Source organism: Bombus flavifrons, chromosome 16, assembly GCF_040668555.2.
Source record: "Bombus flavifrons isolate JBK064 chromosome 16, iyBomFlav1_principal, whole genome shotgun sequence".
NCBI lineage: Eukaryota > Metazoa > Arthropoda > Insecta > Hymenoptera > Apidae > Bombus > Bombus flavifrons.
This window is the reverse complement of record NC_138457.1, coordinates 7,736,589-7,751,972: the sequence shown is the minus strand read 5'-3', so window position 1 is coordinate 7,751,972 and position 15,384 is coordinate 7,736,589. Positions and strand designations below refer to the sequence as shown.

The window sequence follows — 15,384 nt, the reverse complement described above, 5'->3', positions numbered from 1 at the left end:
AAACATTTATCTTTTACGGTTTTACAATGTTAAGTCATTTAATTATTCTATTTGACTAAAAATTTGAAAACTCTAAAAGGCAAGTTTATAACTTCTAATTTACAACTTCCAATTTGTAACCTGTCCATACACTAATGTTATTATTTAGTAAATTTATAACTGACTACTTTTGAATTATGTCACTCTTCTAGGAAACCAAGGACATGAGACGATTCATAACTTCCTCATATATTATGTTTGCACGTAGTACATACGTATAAGAAGATCGTATAAGGAATATGTCTGGCGATTATGGCAGAATGTACGCTTGATCTGTCAACGCAGCTATTCAATGTTTTTCCGCAGATATTTGCATAATTGTTCGATCTTGATGATTATCATAGTATGCCAGCGCATCCGCGTCTCACTTTCATGCTAATGAAACGCAATTCGCTTTCGTGACTAGCTCACGGTGTTTATCTGTTTATTCATCGGCTATGAGGATGCGCTCCGCGACGTAGAAATATTAGCGTGACTCCTATGGCGAGCCTCAAGGCAGAGGTTCCCGCGACTCTTATCTCTGCCATGGGCGAATTTCGTAATGCCACTGAGACTATCACGTGGAAATGTCTTTCATAAACCCTTCGTACGGATGTGTTACCAATGTTAGTCCTGCACTGCTGACTCTTTTACTCTGATGGAGACCCATGAGTATCTGAAGAATTCATCACCTAAAATTGAGAACGATTCGTGGTTCTGATATGTTTGGATTTCTTGAGTTTTCTTAAATTTGATACTCTACAAGAAAAAGTTGGGATATTCTTCCTACGTTAGGATGGCTATTTTTAAAAAGGAAAATAGCTTAGGATTTCTTGGTAAAGAAAGGTTAAAGATTAAAAATTGGATTATTATTAATCGTACATTAAAAATCCAAGGTTTTACTCTTTCTTAGTAATTTCAGTGTCTGGAAAATTCACCTGATGGAAACATGAATGATTTATGGTTTTGCTTGGTTTCTTCTTCTTGAGCTTCTTTTAACTTTCATGTCTTTTCAATAGGGAAATTAAGCATTGAGAATCGAACTATCGACAATCTGAACATTTGGAAACACACGAATGCCTGGAAACTTTATTGGATGAAACTATAGTATCAAGAGAACTATCCTCTAGTTGCTACGCTACCATCTAACTCAAAGAAGGAGGCCAGAGCTTCCCAAGCGATCAGGATCCATTATACAAGAAAATATTTTGAAGCATCAGCAGTGAATCTTGTGGCTTTTTTTGGTAAATCTACGTTCACGTTTCTCCCCCAGCTGGAGCACTTTTTATTTCAGAAACGTCACGTTGCATGGCAACAAGATGTACCAGTCTCTGGACCGGCTGGTACATCCTAGCGGTCAGTGCAACATAACTGCACTTACTGCTGGCAGAGCCGGCTCCTCGGGCTATACTACGCATTACCGTATATCTCTGATGTGCACCATATATCAGAGTCTCTCAAATCGAAGTTTTTTTTTTCGCTGAGTCTCGTGGAACGACGGTTGGCAGTACTGGCTATCTGTAAATCGTCAGGCAATCATGCAAGAATTAGTAATAAGAGCCTTACCGAGGATTATAAGAACTCATGGAGGAGTTAATGAATGTTGGAGTTGTTGGATATCGTCCATAATAACTTTCGATCTGAAAGGAACTTTGATATAACGTTACCAACTAGGAAGTTTTTCGAATTAGTCACGAAGGCAGGAAGTTAACGGTAACAAGGATATTTCGCTTTTAATTTTCGATAATTAATTAAATGATACAATGGTTGATCTTATGGTAAATCAGCCTTGACGTTTTGACCTATATTTAATACTGGTAGTCTCGAGAGGTTATTAGATAGATTGGTTTAATTAGTTATAATCAGGTTTTTGAGATTATATTGGTAGCCATTGTAGTCATAGTCGTTGGAAATTAAGGTAGAGTTTAATTACTTGAAAGGAAGATGTACAGAACAATTTTAAAAGTTCTTTATCTTTGAGTAAGCATATATAACATAGAGAATAAAGTATATGTTATAATATTAGGAGATAAAACATATGTCTATTCAATTCTTTATCTGATATTTTATGGACTCTGACAACTCTTTCTAACCTCAAGTAAAAAGAAAAATCACTTAACCGGAATATTAAGAATAAAATACATATGCATTATGATATCTAGAAGATAGAACATGATCTTTATTGTGAATTGAAAGTAACAATTAATTAATTTATGCATAATTGGAATTACAAAATTCCATAATATAAATGTAACCTCTCTCAACTAAATGTTGAGAAGCCAAGGCTTCTTTACAGGAATATTACAAATTGAAATATTATAGTTACTAAATCAAAGTCACTAGAATGTATTCTAATCATCATAATCTATAAACTATCAATTTGTTCACATCCCAGATAAAATAAAATATGACAGCTGTCTGAGGGAATCGGTTGGTTAACACTGAGAAATTTGTTTATCCCAGAACAATACCAACGATAAGAAAGATAGAAAATAAAGGAGGAAAATCTAGAAGAAATATTAATACACCTGTGTCAGGAATTGGATCGAAATAGATACCACTGGATGCTATGTCACTATAACGTATCCGAACATTCCTAACCTATAAACTATCAATTAACTATCCGAGACAAAATAAAATATGGCAGCTGGCAAAGAGTATTGGTTGTTCAACACTTAGCAATTTTCTTATCACAGACTTGCCAATAATAAGAAAAAGGGAAACGGCAAACATGAAAAACAGAGAAAGAAGAACTAAAAGCGATACTAATACACCTGTGCCATGGATTGAATCGAAAGGAAGGGAAGTGCATTCCGCGTGAATTCTACTGCCAAGTCTATCCGTTAGACGTCGAATGAATAATTCATGGGGAAGAGCCTGGCTTGAATCATCGACGTTATAGCCAATGAATCTAGCTTGTCTGAGAATCGTTCTATGATAATTGGTCGTTAGCGGCGATCGTGCTCCTCTCAGCTCAGCTTGATATTAATCAGGACGGCCAGTTGATAATGGAGTTAGATCGTAAAGAGGTTCCCGAGAAAAATCGCGTGTATACGTGATAATTTCAATTTCGTGCTCAGATACGCGAGCCAAAAGAATGAAATGAAGAATTAATTTCTTGACGTGATGGCGTCCTCAATGATTTAATCATCCTTATTATGCATCGAGTTAGTTGGTTTTTGCTCACAGGAAAGAACTATGTATCGCGTGTAATATACCTTTATTATGTTCTATTTATCATTGTAATTTCCTATGACAGTAATTCCTGCGTTTCTTCTCTAGTTCGTTCGCTTTTTTCTGTTAATTCTTCATGTTGGTCCCGTGTGTTATACGTCGGTGGACATAGGCACAAGAGATGAAAATGTAATTTGATCGGTATTTCTCTACGAAGAGACCGAAAAATGACTAGTACCTTTCTCGTCTATAGTTTTTAATGTATTGTTTGGAATCGTTGCAGAAACATGTATGAAAAGAATAGCCTCAGATATGTGAAATTGGGGGACCCCCAAGTAGTTGACAATGGTGGCGCTAGTATCGCGTCAGTGGCTCCTGCTTTCGTTAGACTCTTCTGCATTAGTTAATCTATAACTAGAAACACGAAATTTGGATTATATTAGAAATATCTGTGATATATTCGGTTAATATATTTATAAAGCCTAGCTAGGCAACATTATAGCGTTTAGAGTTCATAGATACTTAGAAAGGAATATTCAGTGAATATTTTATTTGGAGAACTGAACATCTACACCTATACACACATACACACACACACATAAGCATAAAATATGAAACAGAATAAGTTATATCATAATATAATGCACACATAGTGACAACAATAACAATAATAATAATTGAAGATCTCAAAGCGGAGAATTTTCATATAAATATGTATTTATTCAGTGTTTCAGGAATTCTGGAAGAAAGAGAAAGCAAGCCTAGTAGTGGTATGTTGAATAGCCAAGATCACCAAGCTAAAGGCAAAAATAAGAAAATAGAGAAACATGTAAATGCGTAATTATAACTGAGCAGTATGAACGAGTAGAATTTAGAGAAAGAGGCGTGTATGAAGCGCATAATTAATTTTTATTGACGCTGTGTTACACAATTCTGGGAGCAACACCTTTTCCCATCGTGGATTCCAGGTGAAAAAGTGGTCAGAACTCGAAAGCGGCGATTACATGAGCGCGTTGGCAAAGCGCTTTTGTTATTCCTGTCTCGTTGTTTCTATTTGAAAATTCGAATCGGCTGGTGATTCTCCACTTGGTTGATTTTCGATTCGAGAATCGCAACCGTGACGCCGATTTGGCGCCACGTACAACACCATCAGGTGTTCTATGGGGAATTCGAAAGGAGTCTCCCGCCGATTCTCGGCATCCAATGCAGATACAACACATTCAAAAGCGTTCTTACTCGCTGACCGTTCGAACGCTAGTTACTTATATCTTCAACGTTACAAACAAGTCCAGAAAATTCTAGAAAATAATACAGGAATTTCTAGACGTCAAAGAGAACGGTCTTGGTTTTTTCGTTTCACTTTGGAATTTTTAGAATAGGATTTTTAACGTCTGGCGATTGTTTTAATTTGGAAAAGGATGATGTAGGGTTTTGCAGATCTTCTGAGTTTGATCTTTTGGTTTTAATCATCGTTAAATCTCTAATCATCCAATTAAATCAAATTGTTTGGTCTTAAGCTTCTTTCAAGCCAGAAGATATTTTCTTCAAGAAATAATAAACTGTTAATTGTAAAACATTTTTCCAATTTGCTTAAATTGATTAACTCAATTTAGAAACAACAAAGGAGGACAACAAAGTGTTCCATAAATGCAGAGGCCCTAATAATAGGAAAGGAATATTCATCTGTTAAGCGGACTTTTAACTTTAGATCCCGAGAAAGTAAATAAAAATGTACAGACATTGGTAGGACAAGTGGAAAGCAAGCAGACACTTTGACAATATGCTACCGTACAAGGATTCTAATAACAAGAAAATATGGAAATAATTGGACCTTTAGTACTGGATGTAAAGAAGAAAGGGAAAAAACGGGAAAAATATGAAGATACTTATAGAACAAATACATTATAGAACTATACAAGGATTGTGACATTAATTTAAAAAAATATCCACTTGTGAAAATATTCAAACGTTGGATACTAGACATACAGAAGGAAACAATGAAAATATAAAAATGCAGGTAGAACAAGTGGAAGTCGGGCAGTACGCAATTAAAAAACGGCATCTAACGAAACTTATGCGGGATCGTGACCGGGAGCCGGAGCCCCCGTAATTTTCGTGGGGGTCATTATCACCAGGCGCACTTGCGCCTGAGGAAAGATTCTGAACGCAGCCTTCAGTACAGTTATAACTTCGCCACGAGTCTGACGTCTCTCTCTCGTCGCCTCTGACAATCGGCTCGCAGTCGCGGTTCCGCTCGGTTCCAAGTCGCATCCGGCCTTGCCTTCTCCTCCAATTCAATGAAAAGTCTCGCTTAAACCAGCACTCATACCCAAAGACTCCATAAATTTCGTTTCCACGTTATCTGACTCTTAGTCAATCGAATAATACCCAAAAGTAATTTCAAGAATTATTATTTCAATTCTATGTTGACTGATTGATAATAAATATATTGTGATTAAATTAATCGGCTGATATCTGACAAAGGGAATTGTGATTCTGTTCAGGTTGATGTACTGCAGAGTGACCAAGTGCCAGAGGACATGAGGATGGACAGAGTGTGTGTTGGTGGTGAGTTATGAGGTAACAGAGTGAGGAGAACAGAGGGTCCAAGTGTGTGAGAGAGAAGGAAGCAAAGATGTTGTGCCTGAAAAAGCGGAGGACCTACAGCTTCACGCAGGGTGTCTGCACGGAGTTGCCTAGGCGATCGAAGGAGGACAATCATCGGTACGAGGGGTCCTTGAACATGGCTATTACGACACTGCCGCGTAAGAACAGGTGAGTCACCTTTTCCTGTTTGATTTGACCGTACACTATGTCCAATCTGATTTGTCATAGGTAAAAGTGGCCAGGGGTCTGCAAGATTGAGTGATCCTTCAGAATCTATACTTGTTATTTCAACAGGTGCGCATGATGGATTAGGTGCTTTCAATGATTTCATGTTGAGTATCTTGGGCATGTTGACGTTGAATTGAAAGGAACTTTTAAAACAATGTTTTAGACATTCTGGATGGTTCAGTTTTTAAGTATTTTTTAGGTACTTTAAGCACTTTCTAGTATTTAACTTAGTCTAAGCGTAAATTAGGCAGTCAGGTATTATTGGTAGTCAGATTAATTGTGATTAATTCAGATATTTACTTTGAAGCACCTTCAGGTACTCTAGAAAGTGTTCAGTGTTCTCAGATACTAAATATATATAGTATAACTAGTCAGATACTTAAGTTTTACAGATATACTTTAAGTATTATAGAAAATTTGGGTAGTTCAAATACTTCATAATAGTCTCAAATACTTTAGGAAGCATTTAATGATCATAGGTTTTCTGTTATGTTCTAAAATCCAGATAGCCAACTACTCAAGTATTTTGAGTATTGCGAACATCCTGAACGGTTCAGCTATTTTAGAAAACTTTCATTTCAAATACTCCAATATTTTTAGATGAGACGTTCTAGATGATCATTCATGCATAACTTGAGTAATTATAAACGTACGTACATGACTATCATACATATTCAGATATTTCTCTTTCACACTTTCCAATAGTGTCAGCTACATATATCTTCAGATTCATTGATGCATTAAAATACTTGCAAGAATTTAAATATTTCCAGTACTTTTGGATAACCAGATACACCGAGGAACTTGCAGGATAGTCGAATGTTTTCGTTGAGATCTCTGGCCGGTGGAGCTGGAGAAAAGTAAGTCGTAATGCGAAGGTCGACCGGAGGTAAAAGTAGGTATCGTTCGATACTGTTGGACAAGTGGAATAACTTCCTACGCGTGCACTGATGGAATGATCCCCGATCGCCCTCAGGATGTTGCGCCCTGCGTGTCCGTGGAACGCAGTCACGTGTAACGTGCAACGTTATATATGTGGGAGGCAGTGTTTCCTTTTAATGAGAAACGATTCCCTTTTAGGAGATTGGTTGTGCTGTTGCAGCAGCCTCATTTTTATTCTGTTCCCAAGTACTGTTACCAATCGATGGATTATTTACTACATACATTGTCATTCCTGTTCTACACTTCAGTTATAGTGATTGATCTTGTGCCAACTAACTGAAGACTTGGGAAGACTTTGCTTGAAATAGATTTTATTGTTATTGAATAGTAGAAGATATGTAGAGTATCAGATTCAGTATAATATTGAGATCAGATTACCTCTTTACTTAGAAGAGTATTTCTTTTTTCGCTTGAGAGTAGATTTCATTATTAGTGAAATGTTAGAAGATTAGAAGATACTTAAAACATCAGATTCAATATAATACTAGAATATTTATAGCGATCTTCCTTGGACCAGAATATCTGGCTACTTACTTCATTCACTTGATGAGAAATTAATGTTCATAGATAGAATATTGTATAAGATCATAGATATTATAAATTAGAAGATTCTTAGAGTATCAGATTCAATATAATTTTGTGACACTACAATCTTTTTGGGATCAAAGTATGTACATATCTCTGTACTCGCTTAATTAAAGATTAATATTCATAGGTGGAATATTATGTAAGGTTACAGATTGTACAAATTAGAAGATTCTTGAAGCCTTAGATCCAACATAATATTGGACTGGGGTCATTATTTCTTCCCACATCTGAGAAAGATTAATATTCATAGATGAAGTAAAGTTCTTACAAATTAGATCCTTGGAGATTGGGCTACAGCAATTCTTTTGCTATCAAAGCATCTTGAGAAAAATTAGAGTTTATATTAAATATCAAGTCCAATATGATTATGACTACTGCCTCATCAGAATTCTTTTAAAATTTACAGTTCATTCCAACATTTCAGATTTCCTTGAAGAAAACACCTAAACCTCCTAAGAAAATTTTCTTGTGCTTTAATAAGAATTAAATTTATAATTTAATTACACGAGTCAGGAAAAGTTACTGATATGTACCAGGCAATTATTCAAGTTCCAAGAGAGTATGGAGCACCACCCTGTGCCATAATTTGTATTATTATCATAAGATTATTGGAAGATGCTTTCCTCAATTTAATGCTGACGATTTTACATGCATACTGGCCACATGTGAGTGTGTAAACGGCCGCAAAAGCCGGATTTGAATACGGTGATTAGTGGTTGCTACCGTTAGAGATGGAAGGAAAAGACAAGAGCAACGGTGCGAATCATAATTGCGATATTAACGTTGCGTAAGTTATTAGCCGGTTTTTATCTTCGATGCCAACCGTGTTCCCAAGCTGGAACAAAGTGTTCCCGTTCGAAGGACGTGTGTTCTTAATGATCCTCTAGCGTTAAATGATCATCCTTGTTTCGTTTCACTGGCTCTTCTTCATTTGTTCAAGCCAACGAACATAGATGAATATTTAAAAATGTTTTATGTGTTTCTCTGTTTGTATAAAAGTGAAAAGGTGCATTTTTAATTGAGATCCATTGAGAATGATATTATTAAGAAGTAACTTGATTGGAAAGGGGATATAAAAATGTATTGCTTTAATAATCAAGCATTAACTTGTTGAAGTTAAAAAGCTACAAGATTATTGTACATTCTGTAATTAATAATTCTTCTACATTTGTTTCAATGATAGGGATAGAAAATTGGATGTGTATTTCTTCATTTCCATAAAAGTGAAAAGTTGTATTCTCAGTTAAAGTTCATTGAGAATTATGTTGATAAGAATAATGATTTTATATTTAAAAAAAGAGATACAAGATCTTATTATTGGCTAGTTTTGATCTCATTATGTTAAGAAATTTTATCAGAATATTCTACTGCTTTGCAGGAGAAAGCTACCATTGATCAGGTGAATAATATTAATAAAATTTATATCTGGAACGGTATGAAAGTAGCAGGCTATGAGTTTATATATCACATGATATCATGCAAAGGAATTTCTGAAGAGTATCCAATCTTTAGTACACTACAATTCTATCTACAATAAATATTCAGTGTGAAATCACCACGTGCTTCTATATGAAAGATCTTGTTCCTTAAACAGACGTTCCTTGCTTGTATGTGATAATTATAAATAATCTCTAATATCCAATCTGTGCATTAGATTTTTTATCTTAATACCCGTTAATTAATCACTTTCCATAGCTTGCCCAATTTCATAGCTATCCACGTTAATCCCCAAATAATCACCTAATTATCTAAAGGATCATTAATTAGCCCCTATGCAAACATAATTCAGCTGGTTTTAATCGATATAACTGTAGGTTCTGTAATTGTACCATAAGAACAAAGATCTGAAACAATGTTTCTTCTTGATCTTCCTCAACAGACTTGCATAGACCTTTTGAAACTACTGAAACCTGGTGACACTTGCACAGAATCACATCCAAGGCTGTAAATCAATAGAATCTCGTACTTCTATGTGTATCACACTGAAGTTCTAACAACTGATGATCTTACCTTTTACCATTTATCTAGTTCGTCGTACTCGTCCCCTTTCAATAGCCATGCAAGAAGGTTACATGAGTCAGAGTATGGACGTCGCGATTGTGCCTTATCTGGTATCGTTTCCTTCGTCTTGGTTTTTCCTAGCTGGAAGTACAACTGGAATCGTGTCAGCGTGCTTAATTACTCTAGAGATCGCCGGTATAAAGCGGTATCGGCTCTTCTTCGCCGCCCATCCTCTTTTGCCGGTAAAAGGCCATCTGGTGACTCATGAAATGGGACAATCTGTTGTCTACCATGTAATATATTTCATAGCTTAATTTTCCAATGGTTTTGTTCTAAGATTGTTGATTTTTTTTTTAATATTTAAATTTAGTATTTTGAAAGTTAGTTTCATTCAGAATGAGATGAAATATATTTTTTAAAAAAGAGAATAGGAGGGATACGATATTTGTATGTAATAAATTTTGTAAATATTAAAATTTAAAAATATGTTAAAAAATTGGGAACTTTTCCAAGAAACAATTTTGTTTTGATATTTGTTTAATTCATAGCATGCAAATTTAATGTCCTGGAAAGTTTAGCTTAAGAAAGGAATAAATTATTTTCTTTTTTGCAATATATTCGCTATAAGGAATATTGGCAGGTTTTGAAATAATGGCCGTTATATTGCAATACGGATAAAAATGCGATGTGGAAATGATGCACGGTGGATTTAGGAAATTGGAAAGCCGAGTAATTAGGAAATCGCAAGTTAGAAAATAATGCATGTTAACATTTGGTGAACATCCCGTAGCCAACAGTGAAATAGGATATTTCTTAATACGTTAATACGTTAATTAAATTAATTACCATTACCATTTATTCTAACCAAATCATTGAAAACCAGGTCAGTCCAGAAATCAGTCACGCCACTTTTTTGAGAACAAAACAAATTCCAAAAATTGAAATACGATTATTTTTTCACTCGTTTTGTTATTACGAGCAAGAAGAATTCACAATTAAAAAATTCTTATAAATCTCTCCTGCCTCTAGTGTTCCCTAGGAAATCTAGGGTCCCCTAGAAAATCAGATACACAGTAATAACGCCTCAAATTCTTCTTATAAATCTCTCCTGCCTCTAGTGTTCCCTAGGAATTCTAGTGTCCCCCAGGAAATCTAGGGTCCCCTAGAAAATCAGATGCACAGTAATAACGCCTCAAATTCTTCTTATGAATCTCTCCTGCCTCTAGTGTTCCCTAGGAATTCTAGTGTCCCCCAGGAAATCTAGGGTCCCCTAGAAAATCAGATGCACAGTAATAACGCCTCAAATTCTTCTTATAAATCTCTCCTGCCTCTAGTGTTCCCTAGGAAATCCAGTGTCCTCTAGGAAATCTAGGGCCCCCTAGAAAATCAGATACACAGTAATAACGCCTCAAATTCTTCTTATAAATCTCTCCTGCCTCTAGTGTTCCCTAGGAAATCCAGTGTCCCCTAGAAAATCAGATGCACAGTAATAACGCCTCAAATTCTTCTTATAAATCTCTCCTGCCTCTAGTGTTCCCTAGGAATTCTAGTGTCCCCCAGGAAATCTAGGGTCCCCTAGAAAATCAGATGCACAGTAATAACGCCTCAAATTCTTCTTATAAATCTCTCCTGCCTCTAGTGTTCCCTAGGAATTCTAGTGTCCCCTAGGAAATCTAGGGTCCCCTAGAAAATCAGATGCACAGTAATAACGCCTCAGATGAAAAGAGGCGAAACGATAAATTCAAAGAGGTCGATGTAACTGCAACGATTTAGGAATATTGCTGGGAGCAATAAATTCTGAAATCACAAGCACAGATGTAAACACAGTCAGCCAAGAAGCAAGAAGTAAGAAGACGTGTCCGAAGCGTCGAGGATGGTGAATACAAGCTTCAGTAAAAGTAATTACTTACCAAGAGGAATGGTGTACGCGTGTAAAACATTGGAAACGATGCTGTGGATTAAACGTAATCGATTGGAAATAGCGGTTCACCCGTGGAAAGGAACGTTAATCTAAGTCCAGCGTGTACCGGGGGCCGGAATTAGTTTGCCAGCCGGACAATCGCGCATTAATCTTCCAGTTCTGTTGCGTACGAAGGTGGAGGAAGGAGGGAGAGAATGCTTCCCATTAGGGAGAAACCGGGGATTGTGAGAATCTGGCTTTTGGGACCAGCGGCATCTCAGCGAACCACAACAATGGATCTGCCTGGAGGGATCTTGGGTGAAAGAGGACCTCGATCTAACTGCACATGGACGACCTTCGACAAGCACCGTTCTTGATCCACAGGAAACCACTCTGAGATCAATTGTGGAAAGACTAGGACGAAGCAGTGATCTTGATCATTGGTAATTGTAAGGCTCAGCGGTTCGATTAAATACGTTAAGATGGTATGTATTTAGGGAATATTATTATAATTCTTTACCGTTTTAACTTTTCAATTTGAGCATCGAGTTACCTAAGGGATATTAGATTTCCTAGGCCCTAGAGGAAACCAGAAAAGAAACTTAGAAAAGACTTGTCAGGAGAATTGGCTAATTTTTGTTCTTGTATTTTTCTAACTGTTGCCTGAGACAGTTTTATTAAGCAAAGGGAAAACTCTGAGCTGAAGAATGTCGACGAATAGAAGGAGTTGTGAAGTATAAGGATACATAAAAGTAAACTAAGAATCGGTGGAATTGAGGTTGCAGGAATCAGCAGATAGAAAAGCCAATAAAGCAGAAGTCTTTAAATATACTCGTAAAAGTGAAAACTGAAGAATCTCCAGATCTGTGATCATAATAAAGTCTGCAAAATTTCTAAAGAATCAATGCTGGACCGAAACTTAATTGACCATAGAAGAATAAGTATAAAACTTGGCCGATAAAGAGAAAGTCCAATAATAATCTGAAAATATTTAAATTCAAGCTGGCCAAGCATCCCAAGCAGAAACCACATTGAAAGAACAAGTAGAGCTGCTGGATTGATCTTGTTAAGGTGGGCTGATGAATAATCCAAGAGAAAAGAGGAAAGAGATCAGGGGAACACCAGTATTGAAATGGGCAAGAGAAACTGGTCGAGTTTCGATTTTCACGGGATCTGGTCCGGCAAAAATCACGGGTTGCACTGCTTTTCTTGTTGGCATGCCGTCCGATAAGCACGGTGTTAAGGTTACCTAAGCACTTTCTATGCCAGTCGATGGCCGGTCGCTTTGAACGAGCCTCGATTCAGAATGGAAATTATGTCGTCGGCCGCTGTTACGTGGAATGTTGTTCCATGATAATGAGGGACACCACCAAGGATACGTGCCTACTGAAACTGCTCTGTCGTTTGGCTTCATTCACTAGGAGCTTGTACGCCATAGCCACTTTCTTTGAATTATTAATGTGGCCCAAGATTTCATGCCAGGGAACATGCACTTAATGCGATTACTGCTATGGCAACTCTTGACAATTATGATAATTCATTCGCTAGAAGTTCGCACACTGTTGCTAGTTTTCTTAAATTATTACACCGAGCTTCGCTAATTATGTATATGTAAAGCAAGTATGGTCTTTTAAAAGAGGGTATTGAGGAAGGTGGATTTAATTCTTGATATTAGACGAAGCAGATAGCATATTCAAATAACAATTTTTGATATAGTAGACTTAATATAATTGTCAAGATAGTAATCTTACGTTTCAGTAATTTTACTTGTTTTAGTTATTCACTAGGATCCATTTCAATTATTTATTTTACCTTTCTTGATAAAGATACATTATATATACTTTATATCTCTGAAAGATCGTTCAGAAGATCAATGTATATTATCAATATAGTGTTTATAGAAGCTGAACTATTGACAATAATATTGATAGTCTAACGCTCGTTGAACCTAACTGGTCTTCTTCTCCTTTTTGAAGGAAATGGATATGTCACATGGAATAATCCTATTTTTTTGTATTTCTGAATCTAACTGGTTCTCTTCGTCTTCCTAACTGTGTCAAAAAAGCTAATTATCTTCTTCTCTTTTCAAATATGCCAAAAATGGGATTTATCATGTGGTCCTCTCATGTGGTTCCTCACTGGCTAACTAATGTCGCACACCTGCAGCAGCCGAACGATTGAAATGCCCCCGCCAAGCGGTGGATCGATGGAACCCCGATGAATTCATATCACTTCCCGTCAGAACGGAAACGCGATGGTGCCGCGGATGGAATAACTGAACGATTGGAAACGCGTCTATGCTTGTACACGATCGTTTCTCTGCAACTAGGCGGGGCATCCTCGTCGATGCATCCCCGTGCCAAAAGGATGCGTGTCTTCAATGTTAAACGGCCGATCATCCACGGGGGGAATTCAGATCTCGCCACGACACGGCTATCATTTTAAATCGGACGCTTTTTCCTCTTGTGCATATTTCTCTTGGCAACCGGTCTTATCCAAGCTGTCGTGGTTCCACCACAATTTGCCAACAACAGGTGATGAGTTAGCATGATGCATGGGTTAATATGATGGGTTTAATGTAGTGAAACTTGGAATCAGCTACTTACTTTGTTGCTGGGGGTGAAGATATAGTAAGTACGTAGTTTGGTTGGATGCATCAGTGGATGGAACATCCTATCGGTATCTATTATTCACTTAATAAATGGTAAACTTCTATTTATAGAGTGGATAGCCTAATTTACTTGTGGATAGGTGGATATTTATGCAAATTGTATCTTTATGAATACAATTAGAAAAATAGAACATAATCACTATGTGCATGTATAGGAATTTGTATCAGTTATTAAGTACTATAATAAATACCCTCATGATGAGTTTCTTTACCATTTTGGAATTGTTTTGGATCCTTGGTTTACTAGTTTTATTATTTCTTTTATTTCTTTCTATTGATAGATTCTTCTGTTATAGATTTTCAGGTATGTAAAGAAGAATATTTTAGAAAATTCAATAGTTTATTACTGGAAATTGAACAAGATCTTTTCTTCTTTTTTCACAAATGAAATTAATGATATTGAAACTGTACGAAATTAGAAAAGAAGTAAAAGTGTCTGAAATTGTTTGTTATATAACAATGAATTTTTAAAAATTTCTATATATGCAAGTAGAATCTTGAAACTTTAATACAGTTAATTCTTCCAATATTTAGAATTATCAAACTTGGTTCCCAAAAAAAGATTCATGTCAATCATCCATAACGTAATGCCACTATAAATATTAAAATTCTATGCCATAGTTGCAATTCTCAGTACTCTCAGGACCTCTGTTACAATCATCGGAGCACTGAATATCCTATTTTTGAAAGTGATGCGATTCTTTGTTCCTCCATCCATGCATTTCCAAAGTTTTGCATAGTAAAACAGTGGGATCACTGATTACGCAAGAGTTAGGGATCCGGCTAATTACCGGTAATTACGATTAATTACAGCTGATGGCAGGCTCTCTGGCCCAGCTCTGAGAACGACACTGTTCTCAGACAATTTGTCGGCTGGTGTTGAGATTGCATTCCGAGTCCTTTCGAGAATGTCCTCGTTACACACCGTTATCTCGTGCTTCTGCGGATCTCACACGCAGGCACGACGCCTCTGAAAATAACAATGAATTCGTAGAAAGTACCCGCGAACAATTTACATGCACGCATTTGCCTCGCCTAGTCGTCACTCTGGCTCTACGCTATCCTTTCACTGCCGCATTTTTCCTGGAACCATGTAAAAACATAGTGTTCTTCGTTCTTCATTAAAAGCTAATCGTTTATGACGCTTTTGTAGCATTTAGAACGTTGGTTTTTCTGGTATTTTAAGTTAGGTTAATTTACCTCAGGTTTGTTTAGGTTAACTTAGTTTAGATTAGATTGTGTTAGGTTAGTTTAG

General features: G+C 36.5%; 2 protein-coding genes across 5 annotated transcripts in view; one reads left to right on the top strand and one right to left on the bottom strand.

The window, feature by feature from the left end:
- Positions 1-15,384, top strand: part of LOC138188284 (uncharacterized) — a 101,550-nt gene that overhangs the window by 3,127 nt on the left and 83,039 nt on the right. For all 4 annotated transcript variants that reach the window (XM_069129915.1, XM_069129918.1, XM_069129912.1 and 1 more), the window contains one exon: positions 5,697-5,967. In XM_069129915.1, coding sequence (XP_068986016.1) covers positions 5,828-5,967 — 140 coding nt within the window. In that variant the 5' untranslated portion in view covers positions 5,697-5,827. The remainder of the gene's footprint in view (positions 1-5,696; positions 5,968-15,384) is intronic.
- Positions 1-15,384, bottom strand: part of LOC138188290 (mpv17-like protein 2) — an 86,949-nt gene that overhangs the window by 34,259 nt on the left and 37,306 nt on the right. The gene's annotated exons all lie outside the window — the stretch shown is intronic.